We start from the raw sequence: 24,780 nt of genomic DNA, 5'->3' as shown, positions 1-24,780 counted from the left end.
AAGAAAAAATTGTCAAGACAGAGGAAGACTCTGGATCACAGAGACTCGATGCAGAGGAAGAAAACGTAACAAGGGAATTTCGTCAGTTGCTTGAGGAAGAAGAAACAAGTAAATATAAATTCAATCAACCTGATGAAATTCCACCTCTCCAGGTTGAAGGAGCCGAGGATTATACAGAACCTGAGTCCAAAGTGTACCTCCCAGATCTTGGCAAGGGCTTGGGCTGCGTTGTGCAAACAAGGGATGGGGGCTACTTAGCTGCCATGGATCCTCTGGATACTGAAGTTTCAAGGAAGGACACTCCAAAGCTAGCCATGCAAATATCAAAACCATTTGTTCTCCAATCACATCAATCCACAAGTGGGGTTGAATTGCTTCAGAAGATGGCAGCCATGGGGATTGATGAACTCGGCTCTACAATTTTGTCTTTGATGCCCATGGATGAACTGATGGGTAAAACTGCAGAACAAATAGCTTTTGAGTTGTAAAGAAATTCAATTAATTCCATAAATATGTTAATTGTAATTTGGCACATTCCCTGGATTATGATAAATTTTCTAGAATTGTTGTTGGCATGTATGACTACTTCTGGTTCTTTCAGATATAGTTAGACCAAGTTTGGTTGTAAAGAGAAGAGAGATAAGGTTTGGGTGGGGAGTACTTAACGGCATCTTTCTTGCCGTCAATTTTTTTTTTTTATTAAAAAAATCACTGCAGTTTTGGGTTCTTTAACCCTTAGGAAAATCTGAGCGGTTGTTTTAAACTACCGCAGATTGCGGTAGTTTAAAACAACTGTATGTAAGCCTCTCCCTTTTCTCAGACACTGGCAAACTTAGGATATTGCGCGAATGTAGGGGACAGCTGAATAATTAATTAAAGCAGCACGTGTATCTGTTTTTTCAACAAATACACGGAAACGTGCCTTTTAAAAGCTTCTCTCGCAGCATCATCACCTTTGCTTAAATATGAGGAAATCATAGGAAGTCAAGCAGCACGTGACTTCCTATGATTTCCAATGTCAAAATTAATTAATATGAGTAAATAATGAGATAATATAGTTTAAGAGCTCACCAAAAATTCCAACAATTAATGCCCATCGTAGATACACATCGATCCAAAAAGCAGACAATGACAGGATGGAGGCACACGTGGATGATAGTATTTGATAGATATATAATTCATGCCTAATTTTAAAGAAAGAGTAAGAAGAAAACAATCGGAATTCAAGGAATCTAAAAGTTGACCGTTTAATTATTATTACTAATAAACTTTTATTGCCAATTTTAGTGGAAGAAAATCTAAAAGTTGTTTGTTTGTTTGTTTGTACCGACAAGGGATTGTGATGTTTGCTTTGTCTTCAACTCAAAATTATTAAAATTTAAACCAACCCCTTACTTCCAATGATTTCTCAAGTCAAAATTAATTAATATGAGTAAATAATGAGATAATATAGTTTAAGACTTTAGCTGCTCACCAAAAATTCCAACAATGCCCATCGACCATCGTAGATTGCATCCGTGGAAAGTATATATGACATGAATATATACTGTGAGCTCAAATTTTTTTTTAAAAAAATAAATTAATCAACAAATAACTATAAATAGAGGTAATTTTGTAAATTAATTACAGTTGAATCCGATAACAGAAGAATATTGTGAGTAGGTGTACGTACGTGATGACATCAATCTAATTAATCAGCATGGTATACGATTGTCAGCATTTGTCTTGCAATCTTTGTTTATCTTGTTTTTTTTTTTTTTTTTGACTTTCTTTTGAAGCTGATGGCTTTGTCTTCTATTGGCATAAAAGGCAGGTTGGATGGTGCTTTTACCGACTTCAGTGACCCACTTGAAGAAAAACCCATCAGCTTCAAAAGAAAGTCAATAACAAGATAAACAGAAACCTTTTCTTTCTTTATATAGATTATAACCAATCATTCTTTTCTGAAGACATTGTGGTCTGTGTCTTTCTCAGTGTGTTGCTTTGTGTTGTGTGTCTTGTTTCTTCTCACAGATCAGGTAACGATCATACTCACTCCCAATCACTCTGTTCCTTTGTGGTCTTCTCTGAAACGCTTTTGGAATTCAAAATCTTTCCTTTTTTCTTGTTTCAGGAAGAAGACATGGCCATCACTCTTGAGGATCTGAGGGGCGACTCTCCTGCCATATGCGAGGGCTTCAATAAAATCAAAGAGGAGGTGATCAGAGCTGTGGGTGAGGATCAAAACAAGGTAGACCGGCTGCTAACCCAGAGGATCTTGATGGGCTTGAATAAATTCTACAAGAAAAAGAGAAAGCAGCAGTACCTGGAGAAGCTGCCTTTGGAGAAGAAGTCACTGGAGTTTGATTTGCATAGTCTCTCACTCAATTGGTAGACCTCTCCATTCATATGTATATCATAGTTACAGATTTAATAAACGTACTAGTTAATTAAAAGTATTACTACTAGAATTGGAGTCTCAATCCTATTACAAATACAGGAAACTCAAGAGGCAGAGAAACAAGCCTTTGGAGAAGAAGCCATTGGAGTTGGCAACCAAAAACTCTGGAAACATCAACAAGAATCAAGAAAAGCAAGAAGAAGAAGAAGAAGAAGAAGAAGAAGAAGAGAAGTCCAGGAAATCTAAGAAGCAGAGGAAGAACCCAACAAAGATCAAGCAAGAGGTTCCAGACCGACCACCTTGCATGCCAGCCGAGTTCAAGGAAAAAATCATGGGACTGCAGGGTTCGGACATCAAGTTCGTCATTCAAAAAAAATTGACCATCACTGATATGAAGGCTTCTCAGAACCGGCTCTCGGTTCCAAGGGACCCAAAGAGGGATGACTTTCTAAGGAGTGAGGAACAACTCAGTCTACAGGAAAAAGAAGCAGATGGGATACATTTCAAAGGCAAGAAAGTGCAATTGATAGAGCCAGGCCTTCAGCTGTCGACCATCATCTTGAAGAAGTGGAAATTGGGTAGCAGAAACTGCTACGTATTGAGCAACACTTGGATGGATGTTGCAAAGAGAAACAGACTCAAGCCAGGCAATACCATACAACTTTGGTCCCTCAGAGTCAACCAAGAGCTCCACTTGGCCCTCATTAAGCTAGATAATTAATTATGTGCTTTTTTTTTTTTTTTTTTTTTTTCTTTGGGATTGTTGTAAAAGTATAATCATTGAAACTTAATTAGGTTTCTGTATCGTTGATTGTGTTGTTCTGTTTAATTTTTGAGGTTGTCTCATTGCTATCTCTTACATCTGCTCCATATTTTCCTGATACTTCTGTTTCTACACGACCTTGTATGGATTCCCTAGTGTTCTGATCCCTTCATAACCATCGTTCCACTAGACAAAACTTGGTGTCACATAAACTCTTACCCATACACACTATTTGTTCATATTTTTAGAGACTTCATAGAAATTGTGACAGAAAGTATGATCTAGTCTAATAATCCACTGATTTTTACTGCTAAATGATCATATCCATTGCATTCTGCATTAATATATTGGTTGAGGTAATAACTGAACAAATTCAGTTATATCTTTTGTTCCTGACTCTACAATGTCAATCACATGGCAACAGTTGTTAATGAACAATAACTTGAAGATAGTGAGGATAAAAAGATAGGAGAAAAGGCATGCCCCAAGCTTCCCATCTAAGGACAGAAAAAGTATCTAGTAGCAGCTTTTTCTAACAAAGTTCTCATGAATTTGAAGTACCTAGGTGACAAATTCGTTTAGAAGGAAGCCAGACCACCAAAGTGAAGAACTTGATTTAGGCTCAAGAGAAAACAGGGACCAAAAAGCAAAAGCATGGTTATATTTGTTGCTCACAAAGTGATCATTTGGAATTATATCAGAGGCAGCTAGTGTCCAGTAATTCCTCAATATCTCTCCATCACGACAAGATATGAATGTTCAAATCATCTTTTCAGGGATCTCCAGTATGCTGAAATTTAGAAATTTAGAAATCTACTACCCTTTTTTTTCTTTCTATTAATCCAATAAGTAATAATTCAATTGAAAGCAACTGTACACATAACTAGATAATAATATAGAGACTTTTTGTTTGGTGTAGCATGGAACATATAGAAGATGGTTCTGTAACAAGGTTTTGGTCCAACTAGGTCCAACTAGGTTGGACCCTCACCAAAAAACGGCAAAATGTTTTTATCCACTAAAATAAATTAAAGGAGAACCAAAAATATATCCACTCAAAACAATAGTATCTTATCCAATAATGCCAAATTTATAATCATTCATTCAGCCAACTTTTTTCATTCCCCATGTTTGGTTTCCAGCTTCGGTTTTCCAATACCCATGATTCTTGTTCTAAATCAAAATTAAAGATTTTAACAAAAAGCTTCTTTTGAGTAATGATAGAAACTAATGATAGAAAGATGCTTTCATCTGAATAATTGAAAATTTATAATTGTCATTCCATAATAAAAAATGGCAACAGGATTGATAATAACAGAAAAGGTCTTGGACTAGGAGGAGCATAAAGGCACACAGTAATACCAAAAAAGATACTAGGACTAGTAGGAGTATAAAGGCTCACAGTAATGTAGTTAATGAGGAATGAACATTCTGGTTGAAAACTATTTTGAAATTCATGCTTTTCAATTGACAGAACGATTATAAAAGATGAACATGAAACTTAGACCAACAAACTTATAACCTGCATATATGTCTCCCCAAATTGAAGCACATAAGGAGGTATTATGGGAGCTGTCATGCTGTTAAGCATAAGATCAAAGCATATGTTTCCAGTTAAAATCTCTACAAGAAACAAATATAATATGCAGGTCAAGCATGAGAATCAAATAAAGGTCAACCAGCAGACGAGTCAAATTATTACTTTTCTTGGTAAAAGTTAATGATTGTAGATATACATGTTATAAAGAGAATAATAGAACTCATCTGCAAGGGGTGCGAGGAACCTTTCTACAGTGATAACCTTTCACAAACAGTTTGAAGGCACTTCCTTTTAGTTCCAGACAAGGGGATGAGGGTCTGATCTAAGGCCGTGCAGCTGATCCCATTTCCCTGACAAACAAATACCAATTCTCAAAATAGCCACAACCTTGGAAGATAATATTTAGCAAAAGGGAGGGCAAAATAGTTATTTTAAATTGAGTTTGTGACAATTGGGTGATAAATTAAAGTAAAGTTCTTGGGAACCTCTTTCAAAAGTGAGTTTGGGAATAAACATCGTTGCATGCCTTTATTACTATCGTAACCTTATATGCGTCCTCATTAAAAAAATAAAAAAAGTTAACTATATTTATTATCATTGATGCTCTCACGATGTTTCAATTTTTGCAATCGCTCTTCAATCTATTATTGGAATTGTAATGTTTCCCTTTCATGACCTAAAAGAACAAAAATACTCTTGGATAAAAATTACTTACTTTTTTTTTTGGTTTAAAATACTTTTATTTTTAAGGGAATTTTCATTAATAAAAGTTGCAAGAATCTTTGCATTTGAACAAAAGCTTGTTAATTACATGGGGTATTACAGTGTGGGTGGCGGATCTCATGTAGTTCTGAGAAGTATTCACTGAAATATAATTTTTCTTAGAACTAGTACAGGATTGGGAGATGGAGTTGATTTCCTCTTTCTTTGAGACATTGTATTCTATTAGAGTAAGGCAATGAGACGCATATAGAATTTGTTGAATCTCTTCCAAAAGGCAACAGTTTGAAGTGAAGTCGTTTGATCATGTGTTAACCATAGGTACAGGTTCCCTGTTCCCTTGGACAAAAATATGGAGAATAAAGGCTATTTCGAGAGTACCATTCATTGTGTTGACGGAAGCGTTAGGAAAAAAATTAATGTTGAGTAATTAAAGCGGTATGTGTAAGAAAAATGTGGAATCTATTGAATACCTTCTTATTCATTGTGAAGTTGCAAGAGAATTATGGATCTTGCCCTTTAGTTTGTTTGATATTGTTTGGGTTATGCCTAAAAGGGTGAGAGAGTGATGAGTTTGGAGCGTTGTGACATTTTGGAAGTGTGGTGGCTCCTTTATGTTTAATGTGAAATATTTGGAGAGATTGGAATGCACCGAACGTTGAAAATAAAGAAACTTCAGTGGTAAAGCTGAAAAAGATTTTTCAGCAGCTCCCTTTTCATATGCATAGCATCTCATCATTGTTTACTTCTCTGTGGTTTTTCTAATTTTTTGAACCTTTGTTCTTCTTTATCTACTAAATAGGAATTTCTCTTGCATAATTATTGTGTATTAAGGTTGTAACCCTCTGCGCTTTTTAACGTAATTAAATTGCTTTCATATATATATATATATATATATATATATATAAAGAATTAGGTTGCTAGATTACCCTGATTGCATTATGTTGCAATTTGCAGTTCTGTATACCATTGTTTGTACTATTATTCTATTACTATGACTATATATGTAGCATTCAGTGTAGCTTATTTTAGCAGCTGGAGTTTTGCAAACAAATTGTGCCCTGTCATTCCTGCTCTAGAAATGCTCTATAGATTGCTCTAGAAATGTCATATCTATATACCATTGTTCTCCAATTCTCTTCCTTCTCTTTTTTCTTTCTTTTTTCTTTTTTTTTTTTTTTTTTTTCTCCCCTTTTTTCTTTGTAAATACCAATCTATGGAAGCATCTTTACTACTCAATCTACAACATCTATACCACACTATTTAACATAAAATTATTATGATTTTATATTAAGAGTGATTGAATTGGTGATGTGATTTTTCCATTTTTCCAAATGGCTAAATCTTAAAGAAAAAGTAAAAAAGAAAACAATGGAATCCAAGGAGTCCAGTTGATGTAACCGTTTTCTTTTTAATCCAATGAACTTGTCATGTCTTTTTTCAGCGGAAGAAAATCTAAGTTGTTCAAAGAGGGTACGGTCAAGTGGCATAAACAGGCAGATTGTGTGTGGTCACTAAAAAGTTCATCCTTTGTAAGTAATCTATTATGGTGCTCTAACCATGTTTTTAGTGACTTTTCTTAAAGCTCTGTGATGCCTTGTCTTGCAGTGGCAAGGGACCAACACCAACCCATTCAACCTATACTTTCATCTTTTCTTTCTACTCGTCTTTTCCTCTGTTCTGAAGACATTGAAGTGGGTCTTGTTTCTTCTCACACTCACTCCCCAATCATTCCTTTCCAGTGTGGTGTTCTCTAAAATGCTTTTGAAATTCAAAATCTTTCCTTTTTCTTGTTTCAGGACATGATCATCATCACTCTTGAGAATCTGAGGAGGGACTCTCTTGAGATATGTGAGGACTTCAATAAAATCAAAGAGAAGGTGATCAGACCTGTGGGTGAGGATCAAAACTAGGTAGACCGGCTGCTAACTACGAGGATCTTGATGGGCTTGGATGAATTCTACAAGAAGAGAAAGCAGTACCTGGAGGATAAGCCATTGGAGTCAAGAAAGTCCAGGTACTAGAATTCAACATATATGGGACTCATGTGTATAGTCTCTCACTCAATCGGTAGAGACCCCTCCATTCATATATATCATTGTTACAGGTTTTATAAACATCAACTACATACTCACTTTGATCTCTTACTGTATTACTACAAAGATAGTTTCAAGTACTGTAATTGTAGTGGGATTGGGACTCAAGTTATCTTGTGTGCTTACCAGGAAACCCAAGAAGCAGAGAAAGAACCTGACACAGATCAAGCAAGCGGTTCCGACCCAAATGCCAACCGAGTTCAAGGACAAAATCACAGGGTTGCAAGGTTCGAATATCAAGCTTAATCACTGATATGAACCCTATATCAGTGATGGTCAATTCACCAGTATCCCATATATGTACATTAGTAAGAATTGACCATCACTGATATGAACCCTATATCACTGATGGTCAACCCTATATCAGTGACATTTCTTGTCAATCCGAAACATCATGTGATCAATGTTCTCCTGAAAATCAGTGCATGTATGATTACAGGTATGTAGATGGTTCCTTCACCGAAGGTGTTTATGCCAAAGAAAGTGAAACCATGACTTCCACCTCAGGAGAAAAAGTTTCCTTTGACATTAGTTTTGGGTGTAGTCATAACAGCAGTGGGGAGTTCAAGGGTTTCAATGACCACGGGGTCATAGGAATCATTGGTTTAGGGCTAGGGGGTTCACCCTTTGTTACTCAAATAGCTTCCGTCTTTGGCAGTAGGAGCTTCTCCCATTGCTTCACCACACTTGGCAGTGATCCTAACCTTTCAAGCAAGATGAGTTTTGGGAATGAATGTAAAGTTTCGGGTGTTGGCGTGGTTTCAAAACCTTTAATATCCACCATATCAGAGGAATCTTTCTATTATGTCGAATGGAATTAGTGTTGGAAATAAATATTTGCCCTTTCACTCTTCTTCCGTTTCCACAGGAAAAATGATTCTTGATTCAGGAACTCCGCTCATGCTTTTCCCACAAGATTTATATGACCGCTTGGTGGCCTAAGTAAAGAAGCAGATTCCATTGAATCCCATTGTGGATGACCAATACCTTTGCTATAAATTTAGTGAAAACAATTTCGAGGGACCAATATTGACTGTCCATTTTGTCGGTGCAGATGTGGTGTTAACCCATATACACACCTTCATTCCCCATGAAGATGGGACTTCTTGCTTTGGAGTGTCTGTTTCTGACACTAATACTGGTCAATTCAGGGATATATGTACATTAGTAAGAAAGTGCCATTGATAGAGCCAGGCCTTCAGGAATCAAGCATCTTCTTGAAGAAGTGGAAATTCGGTAACAGCAGCAGCTATGTGTTGAGCAACCCTTGGATGGATGCTGCAAAGAGAAATGGGCTCAAGCCAGGAAATAATGTACAACTTTGGTCCTTCAAAATCAAACAAAAGCTCTGCTTCGCCGTCATTAAGCTAGGTAATTAGTTCTGTGCTTTTTGTTTCTTGTCAGGTCTTTTCATTTGGGCTTGTTGTAAATGTATAATCACTACAACTTAACTCGTTTTCTGTATAATTAATTTTGTTGTTCAGTTTAATTTTTGAGGTTGTCTCAGTGATCATATCCATTGCATTCTGCATTAATATATTGGTTGAGGTAATAACAGAACAAATTTAGTTATATCCTTTGTTCCTAACTCTACAATGTCAATCACATGGCAACAGTTGTTAATGAACAATAACTTGAAGATAGTGAGGATAAAAAGATAGGAGAAAGGGCATGCCCCAAGCTTCCCATCTTAGGACAGAAAAAGTATCTAGTAGCAGCTTTTTCTAAGAAAGTTTTCATGAATTTAGAGTATCTAGGTGACAAATTCGTTTAGAAGGAAGCCAGACCACCAAAGTGAAGAATTTGATTTAGGCTCAAGAGAAAATAGGGACCAAAAAGCAAAATCATGGTTATATTTTTTGCTAACACTATCACACAGTGATCATTTGGAATCATATTAAAGGCAACCAGTGTCTAGCAATACCTCAATTGTCTCCAGCATGACATGATATGAATGTTAAGATCAACTTTTCAGGAATCTCCAGTCTGCTGAAATTTAGAAATCTACTAAGCCTTTTCTTTTCTATTTCTCCAATAGGTAATAATTCAGTAGAAAGCAACAGTACATATAAACTAGAAACTAATAAAGCACCTTTTTGCTTGGAGTACCATGGAACATATAGAATTCATGGTTCTGTAACAAGGTTTTGGTCCAACTCGGTTGATATTTGCTTAATCTATGCATTTAGATTCGTGGCCCAAATATGTCCTGTATAAAACAAAATGTAATGACAATAATGATATATAGCATCAAAAGAAAGTAAGAGAACTTATAATCTAGATTTTACTTCCTAAGACCACTTGATTTGATGGGAAATCTACTGATGAAACTTAAGGATCTATATCTCTAGCAATTATAGGTTGGACCCTCACCAAAAAAGGGCAGAATGTTTTTATCCATTAATAAAAAAAATTAAAGGAGAACCAAAATATCTCCACTCAAAATAGTATCTCATCACAATAATACAAAATTTATAACCAGTCATTCAGCCAACTTTTTTATTCCCCATGTTTGCTTTCCAGCTTCAGTTTTCCCATACCTCTGACTCTTGTTCTAAATCAAAATTAAAGGTTTTAACAAAAAGCTTCTTTTGAGCTCCTGAGATCTGCACTTTGAAGTAGTTGAAGGATTCAAGCAAACAGTTAAGGCTTGAATTATTATTAGTATGGCCAGTCCATCCAACACAATGCAGTGGCCAAAGTGAAGTGCAATTAGCCACACTTTTTTTTTTGTTTTTTTGATAACTAAGGTATCCGGGGCTTTATCCCGTCTAGATTTGCGGGACACCGTGCATCGGCCACACCTTAATTAGTATGAAAGTACTAAAAATAAAATAATTTCTGAACATTTATAATCTGATGATCCACCATTTTCAATCACATAACATGCACGTAAGGTTTTAAACTATCACATAACGACCTTCATATGCCGGTCATGCATGACAATCAAATAAAGGTCAACCAGCACACAAGTCAAATTAGTACTTTTCTTGGTAAAAGTTAATGATTGAAGATGTACATGTTATAAAGAGAACAATAGAACTCATCTGCAAGGGTTTCGAGGAACCTTTCTTCAGTGATAACCTTTCACAAACTGTTTGAGGGCATTTCCTTTTAGTTCCAGACAATGGGATGAGGGTCTGATCTAAGGCGGTGCAGCTGATCCCAATTCCCTGACAAACAAATACCAATTCTCAAAATAATGAAAATGCAATTCACAGCCACAAGACAACCTTGGAAGATAATATTTAACAAAATGGAGGGCAAAATAGTCATTTCAAATTGAGTTTGTGACAATTTGGGAGTGTATACTCTGACCGGGACCGTTGGTGGCAAAGCCAATGAAAACCCGCGCATGTGCCCTTATTTCGACCGTTAGCGCAAAACACGGTGAGCACCCGCTGCACCATTCCGACAAACACGGTGAGCACCCGCTGCACCATTCTGCCAAACACGGTGAGCGCCAGCTGCACCATAGATGGGGTAGTCATTATGATTTCGAAATGGGTTTATGACCGTTGGCGGTATAACGCGCCTATCAGACCATTGATGGGGTAAAATAGTAATTATAATTTCAAAATGGGTTTGTACCATTGATGGGGGTAAAATAGTAATTATAATTTCAAATTTTGTTTGTGAACGTAAGTAATGAGACGGAAGAAACGCAGTCCTCACTTTCATCTCTTTTTTGCCATGTTCTCTTATGTTCTGAAGATATTGTGCTCTGTCTGTGTCTTTCGCTTTGTGTTGTGGGTCTGGTTTCTTCTCACCAACCGAACTTTTCTTTCGCTGTCATGTCTTCGAAGACCACTACTACGAGGTACATTTTCTTTTCCCTTTCTTGTGGGTTGGGTTTTTTGGGGTTTTGAGGAGGAGTGGTGGGTCTGCTAGTGTTGTTTTTGTGTTGTTTTTCTGGGATTTTGCAGAGGAGTGGTGAGTCGGTGAGTGATATTTTTGTGTTTTTTTGGAGTGGTGAGTTTGGGGGTTTTGTGGAGGAATGGCGAGTCTGTGAGTGTTATTTTTTTGATGTTTTTATGGGGGTTTGCGGAGGAGTGGTGAGTCTGTGAGACTGAGTGCTATTTTTGCAATGTTTTTCTAGGGTTTTGCGGAGGAGTGGTGAGTCTGTTAGTGATATTTTGGTGTTGTTTTTCAGGGGTTCCGGGAAATTCTATTTTTGTCTTGTTTATCTCCGTGTTGTTGGTTAGGGTTTTCAAAGATGGCTACTTGTGAGTTAAATGTGTTCTTTTGCTTTTCCAGGAAGAGAAAGTCACGGAGTAGAATGTCCGTGGATGAGACTCTTGCCAAGTGGAAAGAGAATCAGATTCAGCTTGAGTCTAAACCAATTCTGAAAATTCAAGGGATTGGGTCTAAGAAAGGATGCATGAAAGGCAAGGGAGGGCCTGAGAATTCAAAATGTAAATACAGAGGAGTGAGACAGAGGACGTGGGGTAAATGGGTTGCAGAAATTCGGCGTCCAAATGGGGGAAACAGGCTCTGGCTTGGTACTTTCGCAACTGCTTATGAAGCTGCTCTTGCTTATGATGATGCCGCAAAGACTATGTTCGGTTCTCGTGCTCGCTTCAACTTTCCAGAAGGGTTCAATTCAACGACTGCATCAAACAACTCTGCGGTCTTTGCTGTTGACGAGAGCACACCTGTTTCCCCCAACTTGGGGAATGAGGATGTAGAAAGCATTGCATTTGCTGACAATGATGCTGCATCTGTTGAGGACAAGAATGAGGCTGGGAAAGGTACTAACATGGCCAGCTGTACGATACAAGAAGATCTGACATGCCATTTCATGGATGAGGATGGAATATTTGATTTGGGTGACATTCCCGATCTTTCCGGCGATGATTTCTTTAGCAACATCGAATCGCTATTTAACTTCGATTTTGATGCTGGTCATTTGGGATTTCTTGGTGATGACCAATGCGGAATGCCATAAGATCTTACAGACAGCTGCGAACTCCATATGACAAGTTGCTAGGGGTCTCAATCATATGGGTAGGCACCTTCCAGAGTTAATTAATGGAGTAGTATAAGAAGGATGATAGGTCTGAATCATGTCAATTTTGTTTGACATGCTGATTTTTATAGTTGATTCTTTAAATTTTTGTAATTTTTTTGTACGTGATTCTCTAAAGGTTTTAGATTGGGGAATTTAACTGCCTTTTTTCTCTGTAAGTGATTCTTTATAGGTTTTAGATTGGGGAATTTAACTGCTTTTTTTTTTTTTCCTCTGTAAGTGATTCTTTATAGGTTTTAGATTGGGGATTTGGGGGTATATAAATTTACATGTTGTAAATGAACGACCTTTATGGGTCAGGATAATAAACGAAGTTTTAGTGGTGTATTTTTCTTATTGCTTGTCTTGCATACTAGACACTTTGTTCAACTCTCTTCTCTTCCTACATTGTTAATGTTTTTGGTTTGAAGTTTAATGATCTGTAATAAGAAAAAAGGAAAAAAGTTTTGAGTATATCTGTTTGTTCAATGAAATACATAGTTATATTAATGGTTCTCTATTTAATTGCTATCTCTTGTTTAAAGCTCTATTTTCTACCATATATGGATATGTACCCTTCATTTATGCTTGGAGTTTATATAATTCAGAGCATCTTAACTTTGTTTCTATCTAAATTAATTTTGTATACTTGCCTGGAATAGTTTCACTGTTCTGAACCTAGTGTGCCAAAACAGAATGCACTTTGAAAACCACAAACTAATTGCTAAAACATTAGATTGAAGTAAGGCTCCATTGCCTTCTTTTTCTAGCAGTTTGAACCCCTCACTACTGTATTTTGCTTTTGTCTGATTCTTACATGCTTGAGATTCCTTATTGAAATAATTAGAGAATGGGGCATTTACGTTATTTCTAAATGGAGACTTACTTCAATCTAATCTTTTCATATATGTAAGTACGTCAACTTGTTAATTCTATGCACCACCCAAAATCCACCCAGCAAAGTTTATTTACATAATACACTTAACTAATTCTTGTGCCTGGTTAATTCACATGAAACTATTTTGTGGATCCTTAGCTTTGTTACCTCAGCAACTGATGCGAAAGGAATTGTCCATGCATATTTTTAGATCATCTGTTGGCATTTATCTTCTGATTTTCTTCCAATGAGCTCTGGAACTTTCAATTGCAAAAGAATAGTTGACAACTAAGTAACTAGTACAACACATTCTTATGCTAATTGTTTTCAAATCTGATAAGCACATTCTTTTATTAGTAAAAGTCGTAGCATCAGAACTTGTTTCATTGTGGTTTTGTTTGATACTTATATTATTAGCCCAGTTATTTATTCAATTTGTCACTTTCTACTATTTTTATCTTATACATGCATAAATGCGTGTCCTTTGTGCTTTTGAATGAATTAATTATTTATCAAAAAAACATACATAAATGCGTGCGAATGTACGCAAGTATTTGCTATATTTGAGTGTGTGTTTATGTATGTAAATATAATTTTCTGTATCTTTATGATTTTATATTTTGCCATTGGTATAGTTCCTTTAACTTGATCTTGTGAGGTGTCACCTTAGAGCAGCTATGCGGAGACAGGGTGATTTCTACAGTATCTTTTTGTTTTCTAAACCTTGGTTTATGTTATAATAAAACCATTTGTTGCCTTCGAATTTGAAGGAATTCAAAAACTTTCATTTTATGGTACTCTCATTCTAGGTGTCTAGGGCATATAAATTTGACTTTGATGTTTTCTATATTGCTTTTGTGTCGTCGATTAAGTTCCTCTCAAAGCTTCATCCCCTAAGTGGTCACTTTAGAGCAGCTCTGCAGAGAGAAGGTGATCTTTATGGTTTGGTTCCTGTTCCTGTCATGGCTATTTTTGATTCAAAGCTAAGCAACCTCTGTAAATCCATTAATCCAAAGGTGGAGTCAAATCCATTCTTGGCTATACCATTGATTATGAGGGCTGCTACAAGATCATCTGGCCTTGTTGCTTTTTCTGAAGAGCAGCTTTGGATTCGGAGGCAAGATCCATACCCTCCTGAGATTATGGAGTGTAGATGTTTCTTCAACTGGCTAATACATGGATATTATTGCCAAAAAACTTGGTTTTACAGATGCTACTAGTGTTCTAGCCTCCAGGTAGGTGGAAGATATGTAATGGCAGGGCCTAGGAGGATGAAAGTTTTCATTTTATGAAGTGGATTCCACGTCTGAGTTTTCATTTTGACAGGACTGTTGGTAAAGCTTCTTCTGAGGCAAGAGTGTACTCTGCTGCCCACCAGTCATATCTTTTGGATATGTCATCAGATTCTCTTAATGTAAAAGAAGCTCTTCATTTTGAAGGATCCTTAAATGCAAGGGCAAGTTATTTCTGTGGTCAAGGTATACATGGTGATGCAATTTTGGCATCAATTGGATACACGTACGTGGAAGTCCAAAGACCTTTTCTATGAAGACATATCTGTGCAATCATATTACAGGTCTCTTCTAACTTCATGTATTTTATTGAGTTTATTTCACAATGTCCTTTCTTACAGTCTTCTCTATAACGATACTTGTGTGTCCAATGCTACCTTGTGTCATATCTTACCTCTTTATAATTAGCTCTTCTTTTTTGGAGTTACCATTTTGCTAATCTTTCCTTTGGGTTTTGTAGGGTCTAGGATTTAGCATTATGATGATTCTATTAATCATTTCATTGCTCCACTTTTGGTTCATGATAAAAGAATGAAAATTACGAAAGTGAAAATTCTTTGTTGTAAGTACTCCTTTAAAAAAACTGTCTGAATCACCAAAGTCACACAAGAAGTTGCAAGGTATAGATTCAACTGAAGAGGAGATAGAACTTGCAAATGGAGGTGCTATTATTGCTACGGGTGCTTGCGAATCAGCTGTCACCTATCAATGTGAAGTAAAAATATTTTCCAAGTGTCAAGTTTTGATTATAGAATGTTTCCCTAAAAAATATTTTAAGAAGCAAAATGATTCCATCCAGAATACTTTGAAACTTCTTTCGTGGTTAATATGCATATTTCTGGGACATAGATATGCCTTTAGAGAAGCTAAACAGCACTGCCAATATCCTCAACATTTGGATTTGTCATGAAATTTTTTTGAAGGAGTTTGCTTTGTATCGATCAATTCATAATGTTTACCACAGTGAGACTCAAGGCATAAAATTTCTGGAACCAAATAGTATGAGTATGCTAAATACTATGCCAGGACAAGGGGTTCTCTTTAAACGTTGAAGGTCCTGATTCTGGTGTCTGCCCATCCAATGGGTCCTTCTTATTGGAGAATATGGTGAGTACTTCCCGTTTTACTATAAAGAGTCAGTAAGAACAGTCTTTGTTATTGTTAGAAAAAGATTCATGACTGTCTGAATATGCAGTGCAACACATCAGACAATCTCATGCTGCTACTTTGGTATACAAGCATTTTCCACTAATATTTTTCAGTGTTGATATCTTAAATTGAGTTGATCTCTGTTTTCTTTTCAGGTTGACTTTTTGGATGTGGTTCTGGAAGTTTATTGGATGCTTTATTGAATCATCCGACTTCTCTAGAAAAATTTGTTGGCATTGATATTTCACAAAAGAGTCTAAGCCGTGCTGCAAATCTCTGAACTATTTACAGCTGCTGAGTTTTTCAAGTGGAGACTTTCTGTATTATATCCTAAAAGTTTTGTTTATGTTCACTCCTTGGTTAGATATTAGGTTTATTACCTTGAGGACTACATAATGGAAGGTTTTCTGCTAAAAACTTTGAATATATTCGAGGGTACTGGTTCCAATTTTTGATAGGTCTGACTAATCATTAGGAGCCTTGTGAAGAAGATGTGGTCATTGTTGTATGTCATGTTTATTGTATTTAATCAGTTTGTGGGAAGTAAAACAATATATATTAGGCATGCTGGAATGTGTACAGCTCGGTAGTTTTTGATTTCTCTTACCAGAATGATTTCCTTCATGTCATGCAAAACTCTTCTCCACTTGTTTAGGAATTCTTTTTTTACATTAAAGTAGAAATTATTTTCATCCTTTTTTAATAGTGAGGATAATGATCTCTGTATTTTCTTTCTACTATGATGTTTCTTTACTTTACAGTTTTTTGTTTTTTTTTTAAATGTTGTTAATGAAATTTTAGAATTTGGAATTTTTTTTTTAACATTGTAGGAGATCCTGATTTGTGTTCAGGCATATGAAGGTAGAGGTGGGATTTTTCACCCATACTAGAATTGAGGGAGTGCTTTTTCTTGTTTTCATGAGAGGCGTGGGAATGATGGCAGGAGAGGATTCTGATGGTAAAGAGATTGGTGTAGGCAGTTTTGTAAAGGCAAGAAAAGCCATTGGTTAAACCCTCAAGAAGGGTGGGAAAGGTGGGGGATATATGGGGGAAATTAAAGTGCGCCAAAGTGAAAGTCTTGTGGGACTAATTAGATGGTGAATGTGAACTGCTTGTAAATTCTACAATGCCTTGCTGTAGTTTGATCTCCTACAAGATATCCAACAATTTCAAAGAAATTGTAAATTTAAAATTACGTAAGTTCGTATGGTTTCTTGTATTGAATGGTTTGAAAAATGCTACTTATTAAAAAAACAGCACGTTAAGGTTAAAAAGACTTTTATTGCGAAAGATTTATTCTTCACTCTTAAGAACGCTCGTTCTTTAAAAACTAAAAGACAATTTTTGAGTCAAAAATATTTTACAACATAAAGAGTCTGTTTGAGATTGCGCTAGAGAGCTTGAAAAGTACTTTTGAGTATCTAAAAAATTGTGTTTACCAAAAGGTTGGCATGTTTGGTATTTCTTTGAATTTTTTTACTCTAAAAATGGTCAAAACCCACTTTATTCCTGTAACACAATCCCGACGTGAATTTACATGGATTCTATCCATATTTCCCACCTTTCGCTCTCTGTAATTACCCCCACCTTTCCCATCATTGGCTGGGTTTGACCAATGGCTTTCCTTGTCTTTACAGAACTCCCATCAGCATCCTCTCCTGCCTTTCCCAAGCCTCTAATAAAAACAAGAGAAAAAGCATTCCCTCAATGAAAAATCCCACCTTTATCTTCATATGCCACGACCCAACTCAATCATCCTATAAATAAGTACCAGAGGAACAAACCCAATACTCACTTTCATCTCTCCTTTCTTCTGTTCTGTTTTTTGTCTGGAAACCTTGTGCTCTGTGTCTCTTGATCTGTCTTGAATTGTGGGTCATGTTTCTTCTCATTCCCAGTCATCCCTTTCCTTTGTGGTCTTCTCTAAAACGTTTTTGGAATTCAAAATCTTTCCTTTTTCTTGTTTCAGGTAGAAGAGGAAGAAGACATGGCCACCACTCTTGAGGATCTGAGGGGTGACTCTCCTGCCATATTTGGGGACTTCAATAAAATCAAAGAGGAGGTGATCAGAGCTGCGGGTGGGAATCCAAACGAGGTAGAACGGCTTCTAACCAAGAGGATCTTGATGGACTTTCTTCAATTTCACATGAAAAAGAGAAAGCAGTACCTGGAGAAGCCTTTAGAGAAGAAGAAGAAGAGGAAGCCATTGGAGTTGGCAGCCAACAACTCTGGAAGAAAGTTCAGGTAATAGAATTCAATATGGGACACGTGTATAATCGGTAGAGAAGTCCACTGCAGTAAGAGATTAAACTACAAAGATAGCTTGGAGTACTGTAATTGTAGTAGGATTGGGACTCACGTTATCTTGTGTGCTTACACCAGGAAACCCAAGAGGCAGAGAAAGAACCCGACAGAGATCAAGCTGGCGGTTCCCGACCGACCACCCTACATGCCAACCGAGTTCATGGACAAAATCATGGGGCAGGCTTCGAACATCAAGCTTGTGATTCAAAAAGTATTGACCGACACTGATATGAAACGTTCTCAGGACCGGCTTTCGATTCCAACGGGCCAAATGAGGTATGACTTTCTAAGCAGTGAGGAAAAAGTGAGTCTTGAGAAGAAAGAAGCAAATGGGATACATTTCAAAGGCATGGAAGTGCCATTGATAGAGCCAGGCCTTCAGGTATCGAGCATCTTCTTGAAGAAGTGGAAATTAGGTAGCGGCAGCTGCATCATGTTGAGCAAGCCTTGGATGGATGTTGCAAAGAGAAACGAGCTCAAGCCAGGCAATAATGTACAACTTTGGTCCTTCAGAGTCAACCAAAAGCTTCACTTGGCCCTCATTAAACTACCTAATTAGTTCTGTGTTTCTTGTTTCTCATCAGTTCTATTATTCATTTGGGCTTGTTGTAAATGTATAATCACAGAAACTTAACTTGTTTTCTGTATAATTAATTGTTTTGTTTTGTTTAATATCTGTGTTTAAGAATTTCTGAGCTTGTCTCATTGATATCTCTTGCATTCTGCTTCTTATTATCCTGATACTTCTGTTTCTGCCCTTTCTTGTATGGATTCTTTAATGTCCTGAACTTGGTGTCCCATACCAATGGTTCGTCTATATTTTCAGTGACTTCATTGAAATTGTGATTTTAATCAATGTGAGAAAAAGGGAACATGGTAAATCAAGTGTGTTTTAGTTTATGATAGAACCATATCTTTAGTAACTTTATTAGCATGAGTCTCACACGAGTAATTCTATAAGTCATTATTGCGTTCCTCTTGTGTCACTCCATAAATGAGGTGGCTTTTAAAATCATTATTTGATCAAAAATCAATAATAATCAATCATAAGCCCAATTGTGATTTTATAAGACACATCATTTTTAGAACAATACAAGATGGACACAAGAGTAAATGAGGTGGCTTTTAAAAGCCACTCTATAAATGAGGTGGGTTTTAAAATCATTATTTGATCAAAAGTCAATAATAATCAATTATAAACCCAATGGTGAATTTATAAGACACATCATTCTTAGAACAATACAAGATGAACACAAGAGTAACTTCTAGCATTACTCGTCCCCCACCGTTCCCCAATGGGAGTAATCATAATACATTTATCAATGATTTTTTGGAGTGCGAGTCATTTTGAGTCCAAAACCAGAGCCATTGAGTGCTTCTTCTTCTAATTTTAAGAATAAGGTCTATGGATTTTTCCCATATTTCAAATATGTCATTTTGTCACTTTACTTTTAAAGTTAACCTTTTGCCATATGCAATGCGTGTCTCATTTAACACGACAGTATCCACATCGGCCACTAATATTAATGCTATTTCAGCAAAACCTAATGTAAATGCCTTGTAAGCCAGTACCATTATATATTAAAAAAAAAAAAATGTTTAGCTTTCGCCAATTGTAGATTATGGCCTCCACTGCACCATTGCTGAGCGACAAGAGTATGTACTATGTAGCCTTTCAGTTAAGCACCTAAGCTTAAACTCAAGCCATTAATTGTGAACATGCACTCCTCACATTCACATATATGTTGCTTCCGTATAAGATGGTAATATTATACAAAAGATCACTTTTAGCATTTTCCATTGGAGGGTATATATATTTACATATTCCAAGCATTATTATTAAAAAAAAAAAAAAAAATTGGGTAAATTCCAAGCAATGTTCCTATCCCCTCATTCCTTATGGATTTTGGGGAAGCTGCAATGCAACAAGGGTTGATATTTTCGGCAGCCTGGGGTCATCCTAGTGTCTGCCAAAGTCTGGTCTTTTTTTTTTTTTTTTTTAAAAGAAGAGATATTAAAAAAAAAAAAAAAAATTGAAGTATTAATATTAAATTTAAGATATTAGCACCAAATTTAAGGCATTAGCACCAAATTTAGGATGATCGAATCCCTTTTGGGTGATACAATCCCTAAAGGGTTAACCTTCCACTCTTAGATTTTAGTTTTAAATCCAAAAATAAATTTTGAGACATTAGAAACTAAATATTAACTCATTAAAATTTAACAAAAAATTAAAAAAACAAAATCTAGGAGGACTAGGAAGAGAGAGATTTTTCTATAATTTTTTTTTTTTTTTTTAATAAAGTCACATCAGACTTTGATAGACACTTGTCTGACTCTTGGCAGCCTGATAGCAGGACTCATGCAACAAAGGAAATGTAAAGAACCGTATAATTACTTTGACTACGGCCCCAGTGGCGGAAAAAAATTATTTTTACCTATCCAAGACACACTGACACGTCACCAAAGACTCTCTCTCTCTCTCTCTTTCTTTCTTTCTATCTCAGTTCTGACGCTAGTCGGTCTTTCTTTCATTTCCTTTTGTTTTTTACTCTTTCTTCCACGTTCTTGTTCCCCATATGGGGTCCACACACATGCGTAAACAGTATGCACGCCAGTAACATAACATATGCACGCCAGTAACATAACATATGTCACGTGGGTTGTGATTCGCAGCACACCGGCGTGTTAAGAACATCGGGCTAATTTTATTTTATATTTTTAAAAAAATTGGTCAGCGTGCATGTGTTTATCTTCACCCATGCCACGTTCGCCCAACTTAAAAAAAAAAAAAAAAAATTGAAAAGGACGTGCGTGTTTTCCCCAAAACCATTCCCTCCTACCACACAGTTCATTTCCCCCCAAAATTTTCCCCAAACCCATTCTCCCCCACCGGCACCGTGCGCCCCAAAACTTGTATGAGAGCTCTCCCTCTCTCACGCCTTTCTCTCTTTCTCTCTTGTCTCTCTTCTCTCTCACACGAGTTTCTGTACGTCTTTGCAAGAAAGGAATGGATTACGAAACAAAGGATGTGGTCTGAGGTAATTCTCTCTCACTCTCTCTTTCCTTGTTGTGATTTTCTGTATGGGTTCTTGAAGATGTGAGGTTTTGTAGAGATGCTTGGGTTGGGTTATTACAAATTGATGTCTCGTGGTGACCGGTCTTTAGTGCATTTCTTGTTTGGTTGCTGAGAAATTGAAGGAAACGAAAGGGCTTGTTCAGTGACTTTATCGAAAATCAAAATATTTGTGTAGGTTTTTAAAGTTTCTGCAATTTGAAATTCATTGATTTGAGTGGCCTGGGAGGTTGTGATCGATCGGTTGCTTAATCATGGATTGTTTGTTTGTTTGTTTTTAAGGATTTAAAGTTTTAGTTTGTACAATACCGTTAATGTGGTGCAAAATAATACCCGGGCATTCATATTGCAGTTCCATGAAATGTGTGCTAAAGTAGGAGTAGATCCCTTGGCCTCCAGCAAGGGCTTCTGGGCGTCGGTCACTCCTCCATCAGTTGCTACCCCAAATTGTGGTAAGCTCACACTCCACAAAATTTTTCACTTTGAACACTAATCCTCATAAATTGTAATTGTAATGGGTGTGTTGAGGTTAATGTGCTGGAAATGCAGAATTTACTCTGCTCCTTATGGAACTTGTCTGAAAGTCTGTTTTGTTGATGATATGTTGCAGGTTTTTTGTGGTTTGTTTATGGTTTTGAGGATAATATGTTTCCTCTGTAAGGGTGTCGCTGCAGATTTTATATGTGGCTTGTTTGAGGATAGGGTCTTTTTCCTTTGTTTTCTTGGTTTTTGTTTCTGATTTGAGGCTATTGTTTAGCCCTCTGTAAGGGTTTGGTTTAATTGTTTTGGGCTGTTGGCTAGAGGTTTTCTGCTGTTTGTTGTTTTTTGGCCTTTGTGTAGGCTGTTTTCAGTCTGTTAATCAGGCTTGTATTAGTTGTTGATGTGTTCTTGGTTTGTTTGTTAAGGAAGTTGCTTATTCATCCAAAAAAAAAAATTGCAGAATTTACTGTTCATAGCCTTGCGCATTTTGTCTATAGAATTCTGAAAATAAAATTTGTTGCTGCCTTACAAGAAAATAGAAGCAATTACAAATTGTAAACAAGTAAAACTCTATGAGCTAGATAAGATAAGTGTTGTTCACGATAATAAGTGATTGTAAGAATTATCTAATGCTTGAATTGTTGTGATCTTCATCTTTATCATTTTGATGAGAGGTTGAGTTGAGGATGTCTCTAGTTTGATCTTTATCTTTATCCTTATCACTCTTATGAGAGATTGAATTGGAGATTTCTTTAACAATGTTTAATTAAGTTCTATGTCTTTTGTTAACTTAATATGTTGTTAGTTAACTTTGTAATGTTGTGTTGAGTTGTGTGGCTGAAAGTTGTCCATGTGTAAGCTTCCTATTCCTATTGGATGTACTCCCATGTATAAAAACTTGCTTGTAAAGAGAAAAACATGATTGAACTCCACTCATCTCATTAATTACGGAGTGGTGGAGCCTGGGAAATGTCTAGAAAAGGTTCCTTATGTTAACTTCTAAATAAACAGAAAAATTAGATGTAGATTAAACTCTTCCGACCAAAGTAATACTTAGGAAGTTCTTGGATCTTAAATGGGGAAAGGATAATCTTGACAAATCAACAAATAGCTGCCATATCAATGAAGGAAAAACATGAAATCTCTCTAAAGCAGTGCCTTTTGGGTCCACTTCTATAAAGTAAACCCTGAATACCTGTAGTCACCCGCAAACCATTCATAAATGGAGGGCTATTAAAATGGAGGACATTGGTAATTGTTTCACACCCATGTGTTTGCTTTTGTTATCTTGTTGATGAATGATATATAAATATATACATATATTGAACTTGCATCGCTATAAATGCAAACAATTACAATATGATAGATGTGCAACCTTTCTTTTTCTTGAGTTTGGGGTTTCTTTTATTTATTTATTTATTTTTAATCAAATATTAAAAAATGAGGGATGTGGTCAATGATGAATGATATTAGAGAGTGGTGGTGATGATAGTAGTGATGCTGGGGGAGTTTCCCGAGTGAGAAGCGTGTGTGTGGTGGGGTCCAATCTTAAACCTAAAATGGCACATGTAACACTTCCATTATTGTCAATGTTTATATAGTGAGAGGCAGAAGGTGGGGGTTGTTTGTGAACTTATAATAATAGGGCCTTACTCTATGTTTCTAGAGAGACAGAAAGTGGAGTTTCCATATATTTGTTTTATTCATTACTTTCGGGATAACATGTGTTTGATAGTAATAATATTTCTTTGGGACAGTAGGATTTGAATTTTTCTATACTAAATTCTTAATAATGTCAACATGATGGTTATCCTTCAGAGACAATGATAGTGTAGTTGTCTGATGATAGAGACAACTACATACAACCTTTTGAGTATGTAGTTGTCTAATGGTAGTGTATAGTTTTTGTAGTATCAATTAGTTGGAATGGTGTATAGTTTTTGTAAGTATGAAATAGTTGGAATGGTGTATGGTTTTTGTAAGTACTGAACTTGTGGAATTATTTTTGTATGGTTTTATTAAGCGTTGAATAGATGGACGCCACTTTCGACTACAAGAGGTACCTATCTATTTACTGTTCCTACCATGTATTTCCAAATCAATTATTTTGCTCTAATTTTGGTTCAAATATAGATTTTTTTTTTTTTTCCATGATGTTGATGTAGGATAGTGGAACATGCAGGTTCTTCAAAGGCAACTGTATCCCATCCCCTAAGCTCCTCACAACCACCTGCATACCAAAGATTTGATGTTAGCAAGATCAAGAAGTGAAAAGATGTAATAGTTGGGATAATTCAATGCCGTGTTGATGTAATTGATTGGTTTAGCCAGATGTTAGTGAGAAATTTTTTGTAAAGCTGACAATTTTTACATTTTTTTTTTGTAATCATTTTTATTATAGAATTTGTCTTGTTTCAAGCTTATGGGTTGTTGGTGTATTTCATCTATTCTGACCACATTATTGCACAATTTCAGATTCTCTTATGCCGTGTACACAATGGAAAAAAACCTAAATGAGCAGACATCAAGAAATTAGGTTCTTACTTCAACAAGAGCATATCTCACTCTATATATGGATGAAATTCTTTCAATAGAAAGAACAAAGCTTTAAGCAAATATTTTTTTCAATTAGGTCTTAGAGGTTTGTGACACAAACTTAATAAAATGTGAAACAAACTTGTATAATGCAACCATAAAATGTACATAAATTGTTCTTCTGTCGTTATCCTCAAAGGTACAAAGTACAAACAACCAAAAAAATTACAATTCAAGAGAATGCCGCAACAAACTTTAACGTCATTTAGGGGAACAATTCATGAGAAAGAGTAGCACAACCCATGTATGAACTAAGTTAGTTTACATCAATTTCTCAAGTCTACAAATTTCAGCTTGAGTTTGAACTTAATAAGTGTGGAGGGCACCAATAGATGGGATCATTTAATGTTGCAGCAGTCTCCCCTGCAGCTGAAAAATAAGGGATCACCCTTCGTTTGGCAACTACAAGATGTAATAACTCAAACTCCAAGCTAAGTTCTTTTAGGCCTCGTTTGATTCGCGGATTGTCTAGTCCACTGAAAAAGGATTAGCTACAACTG

General features: G+C 36.2%; 5 protein-coding genes across 9 annotated transcripts; all 5 read left to right on the top strand.

Moving 5' to 3' along the window:
• Nucleotides 1-1,873: 1,873 nt before the first annotated feature.
• On the top strand, nt 1,874-3,211 carry LOC132179912 (putative B3 domain-containing protein At5g35780). Its single transcript, XM_059592716.1, has 3 exons — nt 1,874-2,018; nt 2,114-2,370; nt 2,480-3,211. The coding sequence occupies exons 2-3, from the start codon at nt 2,123-2,125 to the stop codon at nt 3,099-3,101; spliced, it is 870 nt and encodes a 289-aa protein (XP_059448699.1). The 5' UTR covers nt 1,874-2,018; nt 2,114-2,122; the 3' UTR covers nt 3,102-3,211.
• Nucleotides 3,212-7,346: 4,135 nt separating this feature from the next.
• On the top strand, nt 7,347-8,320 carry LOC132177905 (aspartic proteinase CDR1-like). Its single transcript, XM_059590383.1, has 3 exons — nt 7,347-7,420; nt 7,592-7,726; nt 7,939-8,320. The coding sequence occupies exons 1-3, from the start codon at nt 7,347-7,349 to the stop codon at nt 8,318-8,320; spliced, it is 591 nt and encodes a 196-aa protein (XP_059446366.1).
• Nucleotides 8,321-11,203: 2,883 nt separating this feature from the next.
• Nucleotides 11,204-12,830, top strand: LOC132179654 (dehydration-responsive element-binding protein 2A-like). The gene is made up of 2 exons (XM_059592409.1): nt 11,204-11,319; nt 11,757-12,830. Exons 1-2 carry the CDS (start codon nt 11,294-11,296, stop codon nt 12,445-12,447), a joined length of 717 nt encoding a protein of 238 aa, XP_059448392.1. The 5' UTR covers nt 11,204-11,293; the 3' UTR covers nt 12,448-12,830.
• Nucleotides 12,831-17,468: 4,638 nt separating this feature from the next.
• On the top strand, nt 17,469-18,803 carry LOC132179545 (B3 domain-containing protein At1g05920-like). Of its 2 annotated transcripts, none has more exons than XM_059592284.1 (3): nt 17,469-17,696; nt 17,795-18,069; nt 18,208-18,803. In XM_059592284.1, the coding sequence occupies exons 2-3, from the start codon at nt 17,813-17,815 to the stop codon at nt 18,686-18,688; spliced, it is 738 nt and encodes a 245-aa protein (XP_059448267.1). In that variant the 5' UTR covers nt 17,469-17,696; nt 17,795-17,812; the 3' UTR covers nt 18,689-18,803. The 2 variants fall into 2 exon arrangements, with proteins under 2 accessions (XP_059448267.1, XP_059448268.1); XM_059592285.1 differs by having other exon boundaries at nt 17,469-17,700.
• A 2,195-nt stretch (nt 18,804-20,998) lies between these two features.
• LOC132179753 (uncharacterized) lies at nt 20,999-24,121 on the top strand. Of its 4 annotated transcripts, none has more exons than XM_059592520.1 (4): nt 20,999-21,170; nt 21,558-21,657; nt 23,719-23,744; nt 23,851-24,121. In XM_059592520.1, exons 1-4 carry the CDS (start codon nt 21,048-21,050, stop codon nt 23,932-23,934), a joined length of 333 nt encoding a protein of 110 aa, XP_059448503.1. In that variant the 5' UTR covers nt 20,999-21,047; the 3' UTR covers nt 23,935-24,121. The 4 variants fall into 4 exon arrangements, with proteins under 4 accessions (XP_059448503.1, XP_059448504.1, XP_059448505.1 ...); XM_059592521.1 differs by having other exon boundaries at nt 23,868-24,120; XM_059592522.1 differs by having other exon boundaries at nt 23,709-23,744; nt 23,851-24,118.
• Nucleotides 24,122-24,780: the final 659 nt, after the last annotated feature.

The sequence above is a fragment of the Corylus avellana genome, chromosome ca4 (genome assembly GCF_901000735.1).
Source record: "Corylus avellana chromosome ca4, CavTom2PMs-1.0".
Taxonomy (NCBI): domain Eukaryota; kingdom Viridiplantae; phylum Streptophyta; class Magnoliopsida; order Fagales; family Betulaceae; genus Corylus; species Corylus avellana.
Note: the sequence above shows the minus strand (reverse complement) of the source record. Positions and strands in the feature narration are given on the sequence as shown.

Coding starts and splice junctions, on each gene's coding strand:
- LOC132179912 (XM_059592716.1), top strand. CDS start 2,123: ATGGCCATCACTCTTGAGGATCTGAGGGGCGACTCTCCTGCCATATGC. Junction 2,371..2,479: donor CATAGTCTCTCACTCAATTG/GTAGACCTCTCC, acceptor TTACAAATACAG/GAAACTCAAGAGGCAGAGAA.
- LOC132177905 (XM_059590383.1), top strand. CDS start 7,347: ATGGGCTTGGATGAATTCTACAAGAAGAGAAAGCAGTACCTGGAGGAT. Junction 7,421..7,591: donor TTGGAGTCAAGAAAGTCCAG/GTACTAGAATTC, acceptor CTGTAATTGTAG/TGGGATTGGGACTCAAGTTA. Junction 7,727..7,938: donor CAAAATCACAGGGTTGCAAG/GTTCGAATATCA, acceptor GTATGATTACAG/GTATGTAGATGGTTCCTTCA.
- LOC132179654 (XM_059592409.1), top strand. CDS start 11,294: ATGTCTTCGAAGACCACTACTACGAG. Junction 11,320..11,756: donor TCGAAGACCACTACTACGAG/GTACATTTTCTT, acceptor TTGCTTTTCCAG/GAAGAGAAAGTCACGGAGTA.
- LOC132179545 (XM_059592284.1), top strand. CDS start 17,813: ATGGCCACCACTCTTGAGGATCTGAGGGGTGACTCTCCTGCCATATTT. Junction 18,070..18,207: donor AACTCTGGAAGAAAGTTCAG/GTAATAGAATTC, acceptor TGCTTACACCAG/GAAACCCAAGAGGCAGAGAA.
- LOC132179753 (XM_059592519.1), top strand. CDS start 21,048: ATGAGAGCTCTCCCTCTCTCACGCCTTTCTCTCTTTCTCTCTTGTCTC. Junction 21,171..21,557: donor AACAAAGGATGTGGTCTGAG/GTAATTCTCTCT, acceptor TTCATATTGCAG/TTCCATGAAATGTGTGCTAA. Junction 21,658..23,708: donor AGTTGCTACCCCAAATTGTG/GTAAGCTCACAC, acceptor GGTTTTATTAAG/CGTTGAATAGATGGACGCCA.